This window comes from Fusarium flagelliforme, assembly GCF_020744385.1.
Source record: "Fusarium flagelliforme strain FIESC 12 MPI-CAGE-AA-0113 chromosome Unknown B0J16scaffold_7, whole genome shotgun sequence".
NCBI lineage: Eukaryota > Fungi > Ascomycota > Sordariomycetes > Hypocreales > Nectriaceae > Fusarium > Fusarium flagelliforme.
The window spans coordinates 88,153-108,168 of NW_025763509.1; the positions used below are offsets into that span (position 1 = coordinate 88,153).

The 20,016-nt window shown below is 47.9% G+C and overlaps 7 protein-coding genes across 7 annotated transcripts; 3 read left to right on the top strand and 4 right to left on the bottom strand.

Annotated features, from left to right (window-relative positions):
* Positions 1 to 66: 66 nt before the first annotated feature.
* Positions 67 to 1,878, bottom strand: B0J16DRAFT_309585 (major facilitator superfamily domain-containing protein; the record flags this gene model as incomplete). The annotated part of the gene is made up of 5 exons (XM_046124914.1): positions 67 to 490; positions 541 to 1,254; positions 1,301 to 1,553; positions 1,604 to 1,667; positions 1,720 to 1,878. The coding sequence occupies 5 exons, from the start codon at positions 1,876 to 1,878 to the stop codon at positions 142 to 144; spliced, it is 1,539 nt and encodes a 512-aa protein (XP_045978473.1). The 3' UTR covers positions 67 to 141.
* Positions 1,879 to 2,582: 704 nt separating this feature from the next.
* B0J16DRAFT_403637 (uncharacterized protein) lies at positions 2,583 to 3,536 on the top strand (the record flags this gene model as incomplete). The annotated part of the gene is made up of 1 exon (XM_046132728.1): positions 2,583 to 3,536. One exon carries the CDS (start codon positions 2,583 to 2,585, stop codon positions 3,507 to 3,509), a length of 927 nt encoding a protein of 308 aa, XP_045978474.1. The 3' UTR covers positions 3,510 to 3,536.
* A 627-nt stretch (positions 3,537 to 4,163) lies between these two features.
* B0J16DRAFT_291886 (fungal-specific transcription factor domain-containing protein) lies at positions 4,164 to 6,604 on the top strand. Its single transcript, XM_046124303.1, has 3 exons — positions 4,164 to 5,478; positions 5,526 to 6,312; positions 6,360 to 6,604. Exons 1-3 carry the CDS (start codon positions 4,181 to 4,183, stop codon positions 6,402 to 6,404), a joined length of 2,130 nt encoding a protein of 709 aa, XP_045978475.1. The 5' UTR covers positions 4,164 to 4,180; the 3' UTR covers positions 6,405 to 6,604.
* Positions 6,605 to 6,623: 19 nt separating this feature from the next.
* On the bottom strand, positions 6,624 to 7,451 carry B0J16DRAFT_348211 (uncharacterized protein). The gene is made up of 3 exons (XM_046128697.1): positions 7,187 to 7,451; positions 6,792 to 7,135; positions 6,624 to 6,731 (listed from the first exon to the last, which is right to left on the bottom strand). The coding sequence occupies exons 1-3, from the start codon at positions 7,254 to 7,256 to the stop codon at positions 6,723 to 6,725; spliced, it is 423 nt and encodes a 140-aa protein (XP_045978476.1). The 5' UTR covers positions 7,257 to 7,451; the 3' UTR covers positions 6,624 to 6,722.
* A 608-nt stretch (positions 7,452 to 8,059) lies between these two features.
* On the bottom strand, positions 8,060 to 8,703 carry B0J16DRAFT_348212 (uncharacterized protein). Its single transcript, XM_046128698.1, has one exon. It carries the CDS (start codon positions 8,466 to 8,468, stop codon positions 8,202 to 8,204), a length of 267 nt encoding a protein of 88 aa, XP_045978477.1. The 5' UTR covers positions 8,469 to 8,703; the 3' UTR covers positions 8,060 to 8,201.
* Positions 8,704 to 9,399: 696 nt separating this feature from the next.
* On the bottom strand, positions 9,400 to 10,724 carry B0J16DRAFT_387963 (uncharacterized protein; the record flags this gene model as incomplete). The annotated part of the gene is made up of 3 exons (XM_046131709.1): positions 9,400 to 9,875; positions 10,503 to 10,648; positions 10,702 to 10,724. 3 exons carry the CDS (start codon positions 10,722 to 10,724, stop codon positions 9,400 to 9,402), a joined length of 645 nt encoding a protein of 214 aa, XP_045978478.1.
* A 6,168-nt stretch (positions 10,725 to 16,892) lies between these two features.
* Positions 16,893 to 19,275, top strand: B0J16DRAFT_417708 (aspartic peptidase domain-containing protein). Its single transcript, XM_046133693.1, has 5 exons — positions 16,893 to 17,056; positions 17,112 to 17,501; positions 17,555 to 17,694; positions 17,763 to 18,273; positions 18,332 to 19,275. Exons 1-5 carry the CDS (start codon positions 16,956 to 16,958, stop codon positions 18,912 to 18,914), a joined length of 1,725 nt encoding a protein of 574 aa, XP_045978479.1. The 5' UTR covers positions 16,893 to 16,955; the 3' UTR covers positions 18,915 to 19,275.
* Positions 19,276 to 20,016: the final 741 nt, after the last annotated feature.

Consider the following 20,016-nt stretch of genomic DNA (forward strand, 5'->3'; position numbering starts at 1 on the left):
ACCCTGGAACTGGGCATTTATTCTTGTAAACGAGAAATCCTTAGTTTATTCATGATAAGGTTTCAGCCGGTCTTTTGCTTGTTGAAAGTTCTTTAGTCTCAAGGCTTCGTTTGGAAGGCAATTAGGCGCGCTACAGCCAATCTACAAAGCATACTTAAATAGTGGGCTCTTTTCGCCCATGCGAACAAGATCCTCTTCACTATACCGCTGTCGAATCTCCTCTTCAGTCATGTTGGCCTTCTTTGCGTTGCCTCTCTTAAGTAGAGTCTCAAGTAACACAACCGCAACGATACCAGCCAAGCCGAAGGCAAGCGAAGTACCGTATCCAACAGGATATCTAGGTGCCTCACGTTCGAGGTAGATGTAGGATCCGATGAGACCACCGATATTACCGACACACACAAGAAGTCCAATGTTGACGGATCGCTTGGCTGGGTCAGGGGTGTTGGCGACGTTCCACGCGTTGACTCCCGGAAGAATAGGGTACATTCTGGTTCTGTTAGTATGTGGCAGTAGGAGGAGGGACTGAAAGACACTTACCCAAAGCATGCCAGACAGACAGCAAAGTAGCAGACAGCAATGTTGTTGTCGATATCACCAGACTTGATGAACAGGATGATAAAAGCAGTAACGAGACAGCACTGAGGTCCCAAGATGAATGGTGCTCGCCACGAATACTTATCAGCAAAGATAGCAAACGCGTAGGCCGAGATAGCTCCGATGGCATAAGGGGGAATAGTCATAAGCTGAGCATCACTAGAAGTATAACCCATTCCGCGAAGAATCGTAGGCATAGTGAACTTCATGGCATAGTTGGGAACAGCGTTGGACCAGTTGGCAAAGAAGAGAAGCCAGATTTTGTAGTCAAGCAGGATATCCTTGAAGAGGCGAAGATTGAAGTGATCGTTCTCCTTGTAGTCTGAAGGTACGGAGGAGCGACGGGCGAGTTGACGGAGTTCGAGGTATCGGATTTCGTCGGCTTCAAGCCAGCGGGTTGATAGAGCTGGAGAGTCGCATAGGAGGAAGAAGCACATGATAGCGACAACGACAGTGAAGAGACCTTCGATGAGAAAGATCCAGCGCCAGCCTTCAAGACCTGCCATGCCGTCCATCTTGGCGATGGCGAAAGCAAGAAGACCAGAAAAGGCTCCACCTGTAGCGGCCGAGGTATATAGAATCGCGATTCGGGTCTGGGTTTCATTTGGGAGGTACCAGTTAGAGATGATAAGGATCGCACCTGGTAGGAAACCAGCTCTGGGCAAGGTTAGATGGAGACTTTTGACACGTTTTGGAGACTTACTCAAAGATACCGAGCAGGAAGCGAATAACTAAGAGGCCAGCGTAGTTCTGAACGAGGGCAGTCAGAGTCATGACAACTCCCCAGCAAAATACGATGCCACCAATGTATACTGATGGCCTCTTGAACTTGTGAAGGATCATGTTGGAGGGGACTTCGAAAAGGACGAAGGGGATGAAAAAGATGGCGGTGACGATGTTGTACTGAATACCCTTGAGGTTCAAGTCAACAGTCATTCCTTCAATCTTGGCATTTCCTATCTCAAGTCAGCCATTAGAAGCAAGACCAAGTCAACTTTACACCTACCAATGTTGGTTTTGTCCAAGTATGCGATCAGATACAGAAGGACAAGCATAGGGATAAGTCGCATCTGTTCGTGTCAGTATCGCGTTGCCATTTTCTTCAGTCATTGAACAACTTACATCAACCTTTCGCACGACTACCTTCTTGCGGTCTTCAGGGAAGTTGTTGACGAAGTCTGCATCGTTCTCGGACAGACCGCCCATGTGTTCGGCGTGCATCGTGCCAGACTTCTCGTCGCGAGAAAGCTCGCGCTCGATATCGGGAGTTTGAGTAGCCATGTTGAGCTGATCTCTTCTAATAGAAACAAAAGAAGATTTCTGATGAAAGAGGAAGGTGAACTGATTGTCTAAAGTCCTGTTTTTATAGCCACCTTGACTACTCAGCTGAACAAGGAGAGTCGTAACATTGTTGGTCAAAACACGTCAGTGCTGGAGAATTTTCCCCGGATTCTGGGGTGGGAGTGCGGAGAGGTGCGGGGGATCATTCGAGATCTTGAACTAGTCATTAACGAACAAATCAATGGTATTTCCGGATCTTAATCTAAGCTGTTGAGGGACTGGGGTAATTATTGAGTTTGCCGAAGTCGCAGCTTGGACGTTGTGGGAATCCGAGAATCCGAGGTTGGGTCTCCGGATTTATGTGTGGGCATGCCCGGAAAAAGAATCCGGGCTCACAACGCCCTCTTTCTCGTCACCAGACAACAGCTGAAAGACTCCGGAAACGTCGGACTCATTCGGCACGAAAGTCGTCAAGTTCACCAGTTCGCCTCTCTAGATGTGAGGCCGAGGCGCGAGGTGAGGGCCTTTCTTTAGATATATAAGAAGACATTAAACTCGACAAATGGGAAATAAATCATCAATACAATCACATCAACAGTCTCAATTACAACAAGCAATCAACAAACTTGAACATCTTCAAGTAACACCTTTGCTCTTCTGCATCTAAACACCACTACTGCCTTCTCCAACCACCAATCATCACCATGTCTTTCGATCTTAAGGGCCTTGTCCCCGCTCCCGTCACCCCCTTCACCAAAGATGGTAAGGTTGACTACGATGCCATCCAGCGTCTAGGCTCTTGGCTTGGAAGCATCGATGGCGTCAAGGGTCTCGTTGTCCTCGGACACGCCGGAGAAGGAACCTTCCTTACCCAGCAAGAACAAGTCGACACCATCAAGGCCTTTGTCAAGTCCGTCGACAACAAGATCCCCATCATTGCTGGTATTACTGGCGAGGGCACTGAGGTCGCTGCTCTTGAGGCTAAGCGTGCTAAGGAGGCTGGTGCTCAGGCCGGTCTTCTCTACCCTTCTCATGGCTGGCTGCGATTCGGATACCAGCCTGGTGCTCCTCAGGATCGCTACAAGGTTGTCTACGAGGTCTCCAAGCTGCCTCTGATTCTGTTCCAATATCCCGACAACACCAAGGCTACCTACAACCTCCAGACTCTTCTTGACATCGCTGCTCAGCCCGGTGTCATTGCCATGAAGAACGGTGTCCGTAACATGCGCCGCTGGGACACTGAGATCCCTGTCTTCCGACGCGAACGCCCCAACGTTCCTGTCCTCACCTGTCACGACGAGTACCTTCTCCACACTGCCTTTGACGTCGACGGTATGCTTGTCGGATATGGTGGTATCGCACCTGAGCCTCTTCTCGAATTGATCAAGGCTGGCAAGGCCAAGGACTACGCTAAGGCTCGTGAGATCCACGATCTGCTTCTGCCCGTTACAAAGGCTGTCTACCACCGTGGCTCGCATATGGAGGGTACCGTTGCTTTGAAGCATGCTTTGGTTGCCCGGGGTATTTTGGACCACGCTACAGTGCGATCACCGCTGCTGCCTCTGCCTGAGGGTGCTGAGGGAGAGATCCACTCTGCCATTTCATCGGCATCGCTGAAGAGGGTCGCCTAGATATTTGTATAGCATAGTCAATTATAGCAATAGAACTTCTTTCCTTTTATTATATTTAAAGGTGCCAATGCAGACTGCTTAAATCTTTGATGTCTAGAAAATGAGAAATATTCATTTCTGTTCAGATCGATACTTAAAACGAGCTGAGAGCTGTAGGGTAAATAAGCAGCAATTTGCAGAACAATTAGTTTTTACGCTCATCCAGATCTGCTCTGCTCTGTTCTACGCTTATGGCATTACTGTTCGTGGAATACGACTTCCTCTGACTATAACAGTAACTTTACCAGAGTAAGTTAGATAATATCTTTATGAAGCCGACAATTACACGATACAGGTCACTGAGGATGTGGTGATCATCATAAGCCGGCCCTAGCCTGTTCCATTCCATCGCCAACAGACAGGCCACGGCAGTACTTAAACGAGTGTGTATCCGAAGCTTAACGAGGCTTAACGAGGGACCAAGTCTCATCTAGGCCTAGCTACTGGAATCTGTACATGACAGCGCCCTCTATCCCCGCAAAAGTGGGCGAGGATTTTCCAAGCTGAAGTCACTTTTCCAGTAATCCGAGTTCTCCCTCAGACTTGTCCCAAGCATAACCCCGCACCCCGGTCTCCCCTCCAAAAAGACTCGGATTCTTCAACTCTCCACCTACACATTTCCGGTGAATCCGATGGCCACCCCAGTTACCTCAACACCGCTATCCGAAGCATCAACATGCACGAATACAGGGACTTCTCGATCAAAGCGAATCCTACCACTTTCTCCAGATGTATCCCGCGAATCCGAAAATCGCCGGAAGGCTTCCAAGGTCAGCAGAGCTTGCGACCACTGCAAGCTGAAGAAGCTCAAATGCTCTGGAACGCTCCCTTGCGATGGGTGCACGAAGAGGAAAGTGAATTGTCAATATGATGCGGTGTATCGAAGAGGTAGACCGCCAACACCACCAACGGTCGGGACACAGAGACGCTCTATGAGTTCGACGCCGTCTGCTGTTCGGCAGTCACATCCTGGGGAAGAGAATCCGGAGTTGGGTACCACAAGATCTTCTTCACAAGGACCTTCTGGTCTTGAGACGACTGAGATCGAAGGTCAATTCTTTGATCCGACTTCCAACTTGACCTTCATCCACCGAGCTTGGAAAAGGTTAGCCCAGCAAAATCAGCAAACGGATTCCGGCCTCTTGACAGGCTCTGAGAATCTTCAGCCCCTCATGTCAGCCGGTGACGTCCCGTTCACGACAAAGGGAGACCAGAGTCTGTTGTTCGTCAGCCAGCCAGCAGCTCTGGAACTGTTTACGTATTATTTCGAGAACTGCGTCGTGACATATCGGGTTCTGAACCAGCAATACTGTCTGGCTTGGTTTGAAGCTGTCATCAACAACTGGCACAATGGACAGCCTCTGGAAACAGAGGTCGGACACGCAAAAGCCGCTGTTGTCCTTACTATTCTGGCCATTGCTAGTTTTCGTCAACACAGGATCACGGAACAGAGATCTATGCCAGGAGTGTCACTGCTATCTCAACAGAGTGAACAGTATTTCCTCGCAGCGTCTGACTTGACGGCTCAAGAAACTGGACTACCTCGATTGGAGTCGGCACAAGCTCGCGTTCTTCAAGTTCTGTATCTACTACAGACATCGCGTATGAATCAAGCTTGGTATGTCTTTGGAAACACAGTTCCTATTGTGACAGCGCTGGGTCTGCATCGGAAGTTGGGCCAGTACCGCAATGGAGGTCGGCAACCGATAGACTATATCATATCCGAGTGTCGCAAAAGGACTTTTTGGGTTCTTTATACTCTGGACAAGTACCTAGCCGTCGTGTTTGGTCGACCTCGGTTCTATCATGATGGCGATGCCGACCAGGATTTTCCGGATAGAGTTAACGATGAAGATATGACACCGCAAGGCCCATCACCGACAGAGCCATCAATGGATTGCCATGTCGATGCAGTTATCTTCCATGCGAGGTATGCATATACGCATTAATACTGCTTCTCCACTAACAATCACTTAGGATTGCAATTATTATTGAGAATGTATCTCGGCAGGTTTACTCTTTGAAACGAATGCGATCCGAGGAACGTCTAGCTGCTGCCCAAGGCTTCATCCAACAGCTTCAAGAGTGGAGGCAGGCCCTGCCACCTCAATTCGGCTCCGTACGCCCATCTAGTCTCATACCAATATTTTCTCGACAATCAACCGCCTTGAAACTCGCCTATTGTCACGCTGTTATGCATACCACCCGACCATTCCTTCTTGATCACTCAGATAACTGTACTCCTGCTTTACAAGATTGTGTGACGCAGTGTATAGGCGCAGCGAAACTTGCCCTCGAGACAGTGGATGGTATGTTCTCGGAAAGATCAGTATTGTTCCATGCTTTGTGGTGGATGCCCTACGTAACATTCTGCGCGCTGGCAGTTGTCTATGTGTGGGACATCCAACAAAGAAGTAACGAGTCAGCCGACTCGAGCAACACTCTGCTCTTCGACCTGGCAGAGAAATGCCAGAACCATCTAGCAAGGACCATCTCCGCCGAGTCCGCTAGTCGAAGATACAGCATTATCATTGAGGAACTACGACAAGAAGCAAGGCAAGGTCCACAGCACGCAAGTCGACCGTCGCATATGATAAACTGTCACGACGAGTCACTTCTTACCAGCGATCACGAGTCTGGAACTAGCATAGATGCGCTGGGGTCTATGTTTGAAGATCACGAGTCTTCTAGCTCTGGTCTTATGTCTATAATGAATCCACTGAGTCAGTGGCAGCCGACTGACTGGCTGGATCTTGACTCCTCGGTATGTACAATGTCCATCGTCTGACGAATGATTAGCTAATAGTACAGGCTTTCACATTTTGTTCCCAGCTTGATGACTTGATGATTTTCTAGGACGGGTTTATGATATTCACGATAATGCTACATAGTTCAAAATACTATGGCTCTTTCTGCCTATTGCATTGAGGTCCTTGAGCGTATCTGCATGTCGTCTAGCACAGTGCCTACACTACCAATGTGCTGTTTTATCTGTACACTTTGAAGGGCCTGCTCCTCAAAAAAAGCTTCAATAGCGCCCATACTACTTTGTGGAAGATACGGTTGAGAATAACAGTGGCATCCAATGGAGTGAGTCAATTATAGATCTATTAATCATGCTATGCTTTATATTCGAAGTCAATTTTCTCCGGCACCTATCACGGTACATCCTCTCTAGTCGGTCTTCTCAAAGTTAGCAATGTGTCCAGAGCAGTGACATCTGTAGTTAGGTTCTGTACTTACACATCTGAAAGACTTAACAATAGGCTGGGAGGTCTCATAAGGCTTACCACCCTGGACACAAGTCGGGGTATCGCGCCAGGTAATGCCTAGCTCTGCTCCAACTTCGGATCCTTGGCAGCCGGGTAGAGCATAGAAGAGACAGTTGCCAGCGGCATAAACGGACTGGGGATCCAGAGCACCGACGCAGCCCTCACTGTTGGAAGTAGAAGAAGACTGATAGCAGGATGTGCTGGGCATATCTTCGCCGAAGTTGAAACAGCTCTCAGGCACGGGCTGGGTAGAGTAGAGGGTACGTGAGATGCCGTTGCCGCTCATCTGGCAGTTGGAATCGCTGTAGGCAATAACTGATTGACATGGTTAGTTTACTGCCGGTGGAGACGATACGGTTCACTTACCCGTCCAGTCAGCAGCGGCAGTATGGAAACTAGCCATAGCGGCGATAACAGTAGCGATAGAGAACTGCATATTGAATGATAAGAGGGTGAAATTATATTATGAGTTGGATAGTGTAATTGAAGTGAAGTAAGAGTCAGTTGAGAAAGAAGCTTTTCGATCTGCATCTATGCCTCGTTATATAAACTTCTAACTGGCTGCTGCAGCATGATACTATTGAATGACAGTACCCCTTGGTTTGCCTTATGTGCCAAGCCTTAAATGAATTGGATTGTGCTTACAGTTCCACTGTTCCTGGAGGATTCAATCCTTCTACGAGGCGGTGAATTTACGGAGTAGCTCGCTTTAGAATGCATCTGATTGGTCTACCTAGAACCGAAGCTCGCAAGTCCCGTCCCGCGTCCAATCAAACCCCACCATTGTAAGTCAGAGCTTGGGTCGCTCATTTCCGTATAATCCATAGTGGATTACTCTTATTCCTCAGATGAAGATCCTAAGTTTGTTTGGGAAAGATAGTGAAACGCTACTCAGCCTTAAACAGCGGAGCGGGAGACCTCTGCGACTGCTGATTGAGTTGAGAACGATCGTGCAACGATGGCGGATCTCGGCACGCTAGCGTTGGCCTGGCGAGACGCCGCACTGATGGGACTATGGTGTTGATCGTTACTATGACTTATCACCGCCTGATAACAATACCCGTGCGGTGAAGAGTGCAAAGTCTAGCTTCCCCAAATCAAGGCACAGTTGTGGTACCAATCCGACACCGTTGCCAAAGGAGATAGAGAGTTATTTTTAATAAATAAAAGGACATCCACAGAGAGATTAGAATGTAACGCAACATGCATAATTGCTTTACATCAAGTGTCATTGAAGTACTGTACTCTATGTAAAATGAAGTAGCGCAAAGTTTTATGACGACTATGTACTGTAAATACTCTTGACCTAGAATCTTATATCTTGTAGCCTTGTTTCACGCGCTCAAATTCTCCTCTGGGCTTGTTTTTAGCCAGCAAGTAATTATTTGGGTTTAAATGCCGGGATATCTATTTTGCTTCTCGTATTCCACATCAGGGTTAACATCTTTCTCGTAACCCAGTTAGGAGCAGTTAAAGCTACATTCTCTATAACTTTATGCTTGATTTTGTCCTTCTTGTCGTGGGGGGCGCTTCTTAACCACTTTAACGTAGACTCCAGACTTACCAGCTCACTTGGAAACAATACACCACGAAACAGACCAAAGAGAACCAGCTTCGTCGACAGGCGATCCGTCGGCCTCCAGAGCATAGCTGGCAGGACTGAGCCAGGTCCCTTCTACAGTCCCCGATTGTTCCAGCGAAGGAGGCAGACGCAGGCGCAATCGCAGACGGAGACGCAGCGTCGCTCGTTCGATGAGTACAAGTGCGAATTTTATACGGACTGTAGCGACGATTCGCCACCTTTGGACGCGTTTCGTTGTAATATGACGTTGTGAAGACTGTTAACGATGGCGTTGTTGATGACGATGACAACGGCGCGATTGAATTGATAAGATTGAATGGAAAGAGATCAAGATGTCAGCTGACAAGAGGTGGAGATCTGGATCTTATCGTAGATACGATTTGTTGAAAGAGCTCCCAGCGGGTCCAAATTTGGCCTCAGGCATTATCATACAGTTCACTGGCCGCAATTGATCCCCTCCTGTTCAAAAAAATGATTGGACCCATTATGACAGTACATAACCTCTAACAGCCTCTGGCCTGACCAGCGATGGAGTCTGCTAGTACTGTGGTTCTCTTTTACGACGGGCTAGTACCCGCCTTCGCTTACTCAGCTAATGGGAACCCTCATCAACCTCATGACTGAGACTCTTCAACATGTTCAATAGAAGAGTCAGGGTTGTGTATAACTGCATTAATACCTTTCAATAAGATTTTCACATTAGTCATATGAATTCTCATCATATGAATTATCTGGCTAGTAGAAGTTTCTTTTACTTATTTAACACCTATCACCAACGCTCAATAATAGCCTCCTGATATAGTTAAGCAAGGTGCCATCTCTAAATTAAGAACTTATACTGATTCTGGAGTGCCAAGAATAAGATAGTAACCATAGTATTGCCGGTTGACCACTTCTCTAGGTACTTCCTGAAACTGTCCCAAATCTCGTATTTTACAACAAAGCCACAACCGCGACAAATCCCATTAGACCCCAGTGACTTAAAGCACGGTTTATACTACTGGTAGAAAGAAGTCTGTGTAGGTGAGGTCTCGCCGGTCACAATAACCAAATCTTCGTCAACGGTACTCGCGGTTTCGTCATCTGCAGTTGTTGCCTCTGCCGCGTGAGCATCGTTTGTTGCTGACGCCTCAGTGGAAGCAGCGATAGCGGTCTTGGCAGCTGAAAGATACTTCTGGCCAGCCGTGACGGTCACAGGAACCCAGTTGAAAGCCCCGTAACCAGCGCAGTAGTAAAATCCATCGGATGCTGTGTCAGTGGAACGTGGAAAAGTTGCTATAGGACCAAATTCGTCGTTTCCGCCAATATTAGTCGTGGTGCATGTCTCGGCCCATGTTCTGCTCATTTGGCACTCAGCAGAGAACGAGTAGCCTTCTTCATGGTCGTCGCCTTTGTCGATATAGGACTCCCTGTAGATGCCTGTAGTAGGGGCACCAGGTGCAGGTGTCTTGTCAGCCCATGGCCTGACGATGACTGTTTGTTAGGTAACATAGCAGCCATCGTGAATAGACAAGCTTAAATCAAAGGGGCAGTTGCAGAAGAAACGTATACGTGCAGAGACGTGGAAAACAAGCGATTAGGAGTTCGGATATACCAGCCGGGGTTTAATGAGCCAAGACTTTAGCGTCTTGGCTTGCTTGGATCAGTCCTTTTCGCCATTGAGTTATTTCCGGGCGTACTTGTGAGAGACATGAAAAAAATTGAGAGACTTAGTCTCTACTGTTTTAAATTCTTCCGCGTGCTCACGATGGAGCGCTATAGACAGGTCAATATTTACACTGATCTTTTGCGCCGTCGATGCTCGGTCAGTTACAGTCTTCGAGGTTTAACTTCTAGGGCTCCAACCAACAAATTAGACGGGACCAACACACAGCCAAAACACAAATTAAAATTGCCTGCGTAGTCAATAGTTTCCACACAAGATCAGATTCTCATTAACTTCAGTCTTTCGTGCGTTATGTTCCTTGCGTAATGGTTCTTCAAGAGTGCCAGGCAGTCGAAACATCTAGCGCAATTCTTTCTGCAGCCAACAAAAATTGTTGAGTATTACTTTGGCAGCATTAGTTGAATTGTATCATTCCGACAATAGTGCACACTCACGTTCGAAATCGTCCGACCATCTCAGTCCAAGGGTGAGCATGAACTGTAGTATCCGATAGTAGAAGAATCCCCTCCTAGAATCCAATCGACTGTGCTGAGTGTCATCATCCTTAGCAGACTCCACAGATGCAGCGCCAGTCAGAAGCCTATAGATGCATCAGATAATTAGCTATTAATAAAATGTAACGTCATCACTTACACCCAGAGATAAACATAAGGCATTTGCATCCAATCTGCAACTTGAGTTTCTCTTAATACCACCCATAGTTGTTTGCAATCATCTCTGTTTGCATGGCAATGGCGATGAGGACTTTTGGACTGCAACACCCGCCATTGAATGAAGCACGATAGCCGACATGCTTCCATCACTTTATTTTGGATTGTATCAGCCTTCCTTATCTCAGACAATATCAATCGCTCATGGATAGCGAAATACGTCTGGATATCTTGTTCTGGTTGCGCTGGCGTTGCTATACTATTGCAAACCTCGTCATGAAAGTCCTTGAACAGCCAGAATGAGTCATTCAATAACTCGAGAGTTGCGTCAGGGATAAAGTCCGGCGAATATCCGTACCCTTCAACAATGCGAAGTGGTGAATTGAGCCAGAACGGAGGGGCAGTGTCAACATCGTTGGCACAGACAAAGCTTGATAAATATGGTGTGGGAGGTGCAGTGGTGAAAAGGCGGCTACTGTCGCGGAGTACGGAATCGATAGCATCTAAGCTTGTTTTGACGAAAAGCCGGTATTAGCCTATCGTTTCTTTTCCGCAGAGGCTACTATTTAGCTTACCAGGAGATGGCTCGGGTAAATAAGTCATAATGAGACATAGAAGACTGCTCCTTTGCAAGTATATGATAGAGGCCGCGAAGGTGAACAGGTCCATCTATACTGCCAAGCGTAGACTAAAGACCATCGTAAGAATAAAAACCCAGGAACTTTTAGGATTATAGCCAAGTATGTACCTCAAACATTTCCAGGCAGATAATGGCGCAGATGGTCGCATCCTGGACATTGGGTGACATGGAGATCTGTTGAATGATAGCTTCCAGGGTCATGCGTCGTAGAGATAGTAGGTTTTGCTTTGTAATCCAATGGCTTCCAGGGACTTGCTTCTCTATCGCTGAGAAAAGCAGTACCTTTAGTGTTGTAGCTAAGAAGACTGCCCTATCGGAGAAGAAGTGCCGTACGAGATATTCTGTGAATATTGGATGAATAGGTAGGCAAAGGTTGCGTGCTTCGACATTGTGATGGTTCAAGTCTTGATTGGTCGCGCAGGTAGCATTAGTTCAAAGGCCACTTTAAGAAACTGAAAATTGTCTTACGGAATTGGAGTGCATAAGATATCTTTCGAGATAATGCTGGAGGGACCCCGTCATACGGATAGCTTCCTATCAATGAAGATATATCTCTAGGTTCAAAGGATAATAACGAAGTATTCTGCTGGTCGCAAATAGTGCCTTGTGTAACATTGCCTGTGATATAACTTCCTCCACTGGGCTTACACCGGATAGGACCCCTCCCTTTTGCTGCTTTTCGGTTTTGGCTGTTCCTATCGTGTATTCGAAACCTGGTATATGAGTTTATTGTAGGCTTCTGAGGGTGTGAATCTTGTGTGGCACAAGATATATCCGTCACTGGCATGCCTTCGGACGGTGTGTTGAACTTTTGCCGCAAATAGCCAAGCATCGCGTGGGCCCTGATCTGGCTCTTGGTCTCAGAGTTGACGGGCTGTCCTCCATCTTGGAAGACAAATGTGAATTTATCCATTGGGGCAAAGCAACATGAAAAGCCTTGTGAAAAGGATGCTCTGTACAAAGAACTTTGTGTGTTTATTCAGTATAAAGGTTGGCTGGACAGATAAGCACTCTGATGAGATTTTGCCCAAGCGGAGGATTAAACACTAGCCGGCACCGTCAGAAATGCAATAGGCATCAGTGTCAGGTGGCCATCGAAATGACAAAGCAATTACTGTGCTGGAAATGTCCCAATACGGCAAAACCCGTCTCTGCATCGTACTACCCAGTCATGCATACCGCCCTAGCCACAACCGACTGATTCAGTCAGGACTTTGCCAGTTAGTGCCAATCGATCGGTAAACTCCCCTCGCACTATCTGGAATAGGCATCTTTGCCACGCAGGGATTGTGATGCCTGTTTGTGCATGTCGGCTATCCAGGATTTATGTAAACACCGGGGGAAATAAAATGGGTTGGGCAGAGCTCCTCATGTTTCAAGACGGAACTTTCCATCCGGATCCTTCCTCTTTCCCTAACTTGGCGAAAATACCGTTCTAGCTTCGGGCTTCGGCCCTTGGTCCAGATCCTTTCAGTAAGTGCCAATGCTCGGGTAGTCACAGGGCAAACTAGAGTGGATATCTTAACTCGAGACCCTGATCCCTTTGTACAAGCAGATGCAGACAAGCAAACATCGATTTCATCAGTGGTTGATGGATTGCTCTGTATGGTATATACCCCCTTGGTCTGTGGTCCACCTCGGCCTTCCATGGTATTCTGATTGGTAACCGAAGGAACGTGATGTCGGTCACGACGTCATCTTGACCGCAGACAAAACGGAGATCTTTTCTCTTTCAAGATGACCCTCAGTCAAGGGAAGTCAGTGAGAGAGATTGACGAATTTTAGTTGAAATCATTAGTGCAGTGTAGTCATTGACCCAGGTGTTTGTTCAAATGGGTCCAGTCCCGTAACAGCTAACCGATGGGGGCCTGAGTTGTATGCATGATGGTCTCAGTTATGTACTCGTTGGTGCCCCAGTGGAGAGGGGACCAACTAAGCAAGCTTTTGCTTGGTTGGCCCCTCCCCGGCTAGCCAACGGGTAATTATGTCTCTCAGATATCGCTTAGCATCCTGGACTCTGTTTGCACGGCGACTGGCCTGTGAACGAGACCTGATCAGGAAACGTAACTATTTCTCAACAAGCATCTGTATTGCTCTCGCCGCCTACCGCACGCTATCGACCAGTAGCGGCGCATGCAAAGTTAGCGAATAATTTGGTGGGTACTGGCTAGAACAATAGACCAAGAATCGTCCGACACCGGGCACTGAAGATCCGCTCACCCGAGATGATGCGTGTGGTGTTTACTTTTATCATGAAACATCACTTTATTAGCGATGAGGACATTGAATAGCAGTATGCCCCGACATTGTATTGTAACAAGATACAGTGTTAGTAAGGTAGAAATATAGTAACAGAATGATTGTTAGGCTTCAACCGGACCAAAACAAGACCATATCCAGAGTGTCTCACAAGTACACCCACCCATATGCCACCAAAGCCAGAACAATAACCTTGTGTGCTGATGAGTTTCTGACTGCAGAAACTGCTGAAGAGCTTTTATCGAGACTTGCGGTATTGGCGGAGGTCTTCGGGTTCTTAGTGGGGCTTGCTGGATAAGGAGTCATAACAACGGCGTTAGTTATCGTCACAGCGGGTCCTCCCCGTTCTAACGTGTGTCCGTTGTATACCGCTATAGAAGCCGGTATAAGACCACCATCCGACTGAGACGCTCCGGCAGCCGGAACAGCATATGTGGAAGTGTCGCCAGTATCCTTGTTTACCACTTCAAGTCCAGCTGTTCCAAGACTCACTACCTGATTGGTGACAGTCGATACCACGCCATCAAAAATGGTAGTGGAGTCAGATTCCATACTAGGGATGATCGCAGGCCCATCAGTGTTGGAACTGTCAACAGCACTCTGCAGAGTTTCTCCAGGCCCTGAATGCTGTGCGTGTCCAGCGGTAGTGGGCATGGCTCCTGGGTTGCCTTGGTGGCTCCAACTGTCTTGCCCACCATCCTCTCGATGGGAGTCATTGCTGTCTCCTGAACTATCAACAGCCTTGGTGTTCATTGGGCCTTCCTTCGTAGCCTCAGCATCGTTGGGGTTACCTTGACTGACTTGAGACGCAGCTGGGCTGTTGCCAGCTTCAGCATTGTTGTTTCCCGAACCATCAACAGCCTCGGTACCCATTGGACCGACAGGGGTAACCGCAGCACTGTTGGGGTGACCCCTAGTCACTTCAGAAGCACCTAAGCTGTCGCTAGGACCAGCGCTGTTGTCCCCCGAATTGTTGACGGCCTTCGTATTGACTGGACCAACCGGGTTAGGCTCAGAATCGTCGGAGTTACCCAGACTACCCCGCGAAGCACTCAAGCCATCACCAGCTTCAGCATTGTTGTCGCCTGGATTATGGATAGCCTTGGTATTGGCTGGATCGACATTGGTGGGCTTAGCGTTGTTGACCTGTGTGACTTGCAAAATACTTGAGTGATCACCAACATCAGCATTATTATCTCCTGGGCTAGCTTTAGAGTTGATTGGGCCAGCGGGAGTCGGATTAACATTATTGGGGTCGCCCAGAGTAGCTTGCGAAACACCCAAGCTATCACTAGCTCCAGGGCCGACTGGGCTAGCTATGTCTCCAGCACCCGCTTGATGGGTTGATGAACGTCCAGCGTTGGCTGTACCGACAACAGTGGATTGGGGGTTCCCTGGGTTGGCGGTGGGTTTGTCACCACTGGAGCCACCTGGTGAAGGGTCAGTCTTGTGTTGACTAGCTGTAGCTGTCTCAAGACTTCCTGCGCTAGGGGGAGGTTTAGCAGTTGCAGACGGGACGGCTGTTGGTTTATCGGTGTCGGGCTTCTCGGCAGAAGTCGTACGGGCAGGGACGAGCTCATCGACCGCGGGTATAGCGTAGGGAGGATCGAATATACCGAATTTGTTGTCCTTGATACCGCAATGAAGCCAGTAAGGATAGCCATACTCCTTAAACTTCTTTGGAACCGCTAAGAATGGGTTGCAGCGGGTGTCATCGCCTTTCACAGGGCGTGTCTGTGTTGCGAGTTCGGATCTGTTGAACGACCTAGTACAGTGGGTGTCCAAATCACTGAGGTAGAGCTGTCTGGTTTCCCTTCGAGTGTTTGCAAGATCATCTGTATAGGGCACTAATGTCGAAACCTCAGTCAGGTCAAATGAGAAGATCTCTCTGCTGGCAGAAGGACCCAATGGACCACAAGCATTGCTGCCATACATCGTGTTTACAATCATATAGACCGATGGTGACGTACTGATATATGTAAGCAGGCCTATTGCGTACCGCATGTAAAAGTCGATACGTACAATGTATAGTCGGAGACGGTGTCACGATAGGTTGAAGGGTAGGAATGATTGCCAGTCGTAGGCCAGAAGACTAAATCGACCGTGCCGACATACCTGAGAAAGGTCAGAGGCCGCTTCAAAATATGTATCGATTAGTAGAAGAAACCAACATGCTACACCATGGATCATTCCATAATGTCCGCGACTCAGTGGCATTGTAGTATGAGCAGGTGTTGACCTGGAAGGGCTCGGCAATGCCTGGTGCTGAAGTGATGATCGGTGGGCTGTCAGTGCTTCGTGTGCTGACGCTGGAGCTGTTTGCGACAGTGATAACCAATGCTAGGGAAACTCAGTATTTTAGTAGCTTCAAAAAGCAGTCGATGTCGTTTCATACCGTTGGCCCGTGAGATGATCACACTCGAGACGAGCAGTAGATAACCCACCCATTGTCGGCTAGCCGCCAGCATACTGCGGGAGAAAAGGATACAGAAACGAATGGAAAAGGATTGGGGTCGCGATGATTGAAACGAATGGCAATCGAGCGACAAAGCCGTAAGGCAAAAGGCTCGGACTATAGGAAAAGACAGGAATGTAAGTCGCTGGTGTGTCATTTGTTCAATTAGACTCGGGACTAGAGAGTAGTACTATGATATTTATCACAATTTACAAAGGCAGTCTGCTGTGTTCCTGACACCGTTGAGATCTTCGAAACATCCCCTGCCCATGACCCTTACAGGAAGCTCTGAGGCTCAACGACCCTAAATTGAGTTAGGTTAGACCAACTTCTGTACTGGGTATGGTCCATATCAACACTTCAACTAGGATATCCCTACTGACCCACCACATTTCAGCCTCGAATCCTTCACGGAGATTACCACACCATAAAAGACTGAAAGAGAGCGTCTGGAGTGTTCCCGATCGCTAATTTCAGCCCTGCCGCCTATTCGCCGCCACCCACTCCGGTTTAGTCGGGCGATGTATCAAGAGTTCGAGAATTTGAGATGTGATTGTTCCACAAAACACAATCCTGCTTCGGCCCAATATACAAATGCGGCGAGATAGAGATCAAAGGTTCCTCCCCGGTCCATGCTCTGGCTGAAGGCTAAGGCGGCCGGAACAATGTGGGCAAAAAGCACTAACACAAAAGTTTCGGTATCCCAGTGGCCGGCTTGTATCCGTATCACTTTGATCACTCCCCAAAAGCCTCTCCACATTTCCCCGGTGACACTTCGTCACGAGTTGAAGCCAAAGAATAGTTGGTCCACTCGAATCTTCACATTCGTCAACAGCTTTCCACCTCTTACTCCAATCGTTCGACCGCCATACAACTCACCATCATGGACATTTTTGGTCGGCTCTTTTTCATATGGTTCTTGGTTTGGGTAACCGCCTGTCGTGCTTCCCCATCTGCCATTGTTATTCCCTCTAGCCAATACTTGTAAGTTGTGTCATATCGACACTATCTAAGCCCTCTGGTTAACAATCGCGTTTAGTGAGGGAAATGATGGACCTTGGAGCACCTTCAACCTCCGACTCGGCAGCCCCGGACAGGATGCTCGAGTGCTGGTTTCTACAGCCGCCCCGGAAAGCTTAGTCGTCCTGTCACAATATGGTTGTTCGAAAGACGTTTTAGACAAGGTCCCATCGGACTGCGCAGTATCGAGAGGCAACATGTTTGAACCCAACGAATCGTCGACTTGGAACGGATTAGGAACCTACGGTATCAACGGCGGGGGAGTCGGCCTCGAAGCGAATCTCGGATATGTCCAGGCAGCAAAATTTGGACTAGATACTGTTGGAGTTGGCCTTGTCGATGGAGCAAACGGTATTACGTTGGAGAACCAGACGATCGGTGGTATAGCCACAGCTTCGCCATTCTATCTGTGAGTGGTACCTTGCCTGATATCGATCTCCATGGTGTGCTGACCCGCTGAAGAGGTATCTTTGGGATTAACCCTCAGCCCTTGAACTTTACTACGCTGGGTAACTTCTCTTCTCCGTCCTTTATCACCACCTTGAAGAATAAGAACAACATCCCGAGTCTCAGTTGGAGTTATACAGCTGGCGCTATGTATCGTAAGCACTTGATAGTCATCCTTGGCTACCCCTCTCTCCGGGCTACATCTAATCGTTGCTGGTTCCAGGTCTAAAGAAAGTTTATGGTCAACTGATATTCTCTGGCTACGACTCTTCACGATTCATTGAGAACTCGGTCACGTTCACCATGGCAAACGATGTTACTCGTGATCTGGTTGTCGCCCTTCAAGCCATCAGTTACAGCGGAGCGGATGAAGCACAGCTTTTAAACTCGCCGATCCATATTTATATCGACTCGACCGATCCCAATATTTGGCTTCCCAACGACGCTGTTGAAGCCTTCGAGTCTGCATTTGATCTCACACTCGACGACAGCACAGGTCTATATTTAGTCAACGAGTCGCATCACGACCAACTACTTGCTTCGAACGCCGAAGTATCATTTCGGTTATCTGATGTGCTCGAAGGGGGAAGTAGCGTGACGATAACTCTTCCATATCGTGCATTTGACCTCAAGGCAGAATATCCATTGGTCGATAAGACCAATTATTACTTCCCACTAAAGCGTGCAACGAACGAATCCCAATACACGTTGGGACGAGTATTTCTCCAAGAAGCGTAAGATACCTAAGGGTGGTGTAGCAAGACCAGAATGCATTCTAACAGATTCATTCAGATATCTTACAGCTGACTACGAGCGTGGTGTGTTCAATGTGTCCCAATGTGCCTGGGTTGAGGGTGCAAAGGAACATGTCGTTACCATCACTTCCAAAGACGCTGATGACGACTCTCTCACTGACAACATTTCGTCAGGAAGGGGAGGGGAAGGAGCCGGTACCGGTGGGGTGAAATCAGATCCCGAACCAGAAAGCCAGCCACTGAGCAGCGGCGCTATCGTGGGCATCGTGGTTGGTGTAGTGGTTGGCTTGGCCATCGCTGCGTCGGCAGCATACTTGTTGATCACTCGAAGAAATGAGCGTAATGGATCCAGCCAGGTAGGCATGCCAAAAGAGGTAACTGACACCGAGGGAGGAGACTCAACGGAATCTGGAGTATATTCCATTCTCAAAACACATCAAGAGCTTGCGGGAATTGATAATCAAATCCACCAGTTGCATGGAGAGCCTATGGAAGAGGGAGTGGGAGGCAGAGTGCATGTCTATGAGCTTCCAGGTTCTGAAGAACAGGGAGTCGCTACTTATATTGAGCCAGTGAGCTCTGTTTCCTCGCCTACTATGGTAGAGAGTTCAGTTCAGTAGACACAACATTTTATTGTTTTGTTCAGATTTCTATTAATCTTTCTAAGTCTCCCCGCGATACCAAACAGCCGTCTTCAAAATGGTAGTAAACTGTATGTGCCTATATATGTACTGTGTCTTGGAGGGAAAAGGAATATGATGGCAGATCCCAAGCCGGTCGTGCCGGACTTGAATAGCGGGAATAAAGTTCACAGGAAAGGGGTAATAAAAAAATGTGATGAAACAAAACCGGGAAGACGGTCCGATGATTGGTAAGGTAATAACAATGGAATAATCATTACTGAGTGATAAGCCAATGGGAGTCATGAGCATATCTCTAGTGGCGGAGATATGACTCGCAATACTCGAGGCTGTGCAAAAGTGAGCTAAGCTACTACGTGGAAAAATGGAAGTTATTTGCGGAGCGTACCCTTTTAAGGGAAGTTGACCTAACCAAGGCGGTACAAGATCTAGCGGGTTCTACGGCGTCTGCAGCGTGTATCACGGGTATTGGTAAAGCCGGGAGAGACAGCAGGGCTGTGCCAGATGGTGTTCTAGATACAAAGCTTGTCCTTTCTTAGAAGTTGGACTAGCCAATCTAGGACTGAACGATCCTTCGCTTAGGGATATCCTGTCGTTTGATCTTAGGTCTGTGCGCTGACAACTACCCTGCAGGGCGTAAGCGAGCGTCCACCACCACAAACCTCGTGGCTGAACCACCAGCCAATGGTAATCATTACATGCAGTGCTGTGGTGGGGGGAACATCTTTGCCTTCTCCTTTGTGAACGCGCATGTGATAAGATTGGGAGGTCCGAGACTGTACGCATAGCAGGTCTATGAGAAACAAGATGAAAATAGCAAACTGGCTCTCTCGTGTCTTGTCAAAAGACACCAAGGATCAATTACAACGAGTTGTCATGGCCCAATGGTTGTGACTTACCATGAGTATCCTTGAAATCTTTGACGATGTGTCAGCCCTTGATCCTTGTACTCGCCCTGCCCTTTCAGTACAATCACCTCGAGAGCCTACAATTGTTTCAGTAACTAAATGTAGTTAAAAGCTCTGTGAGGCTGAATCCCTTCTGCCTGCAGTAGTTTTCGAGATAAGACAGCATTTGCCCG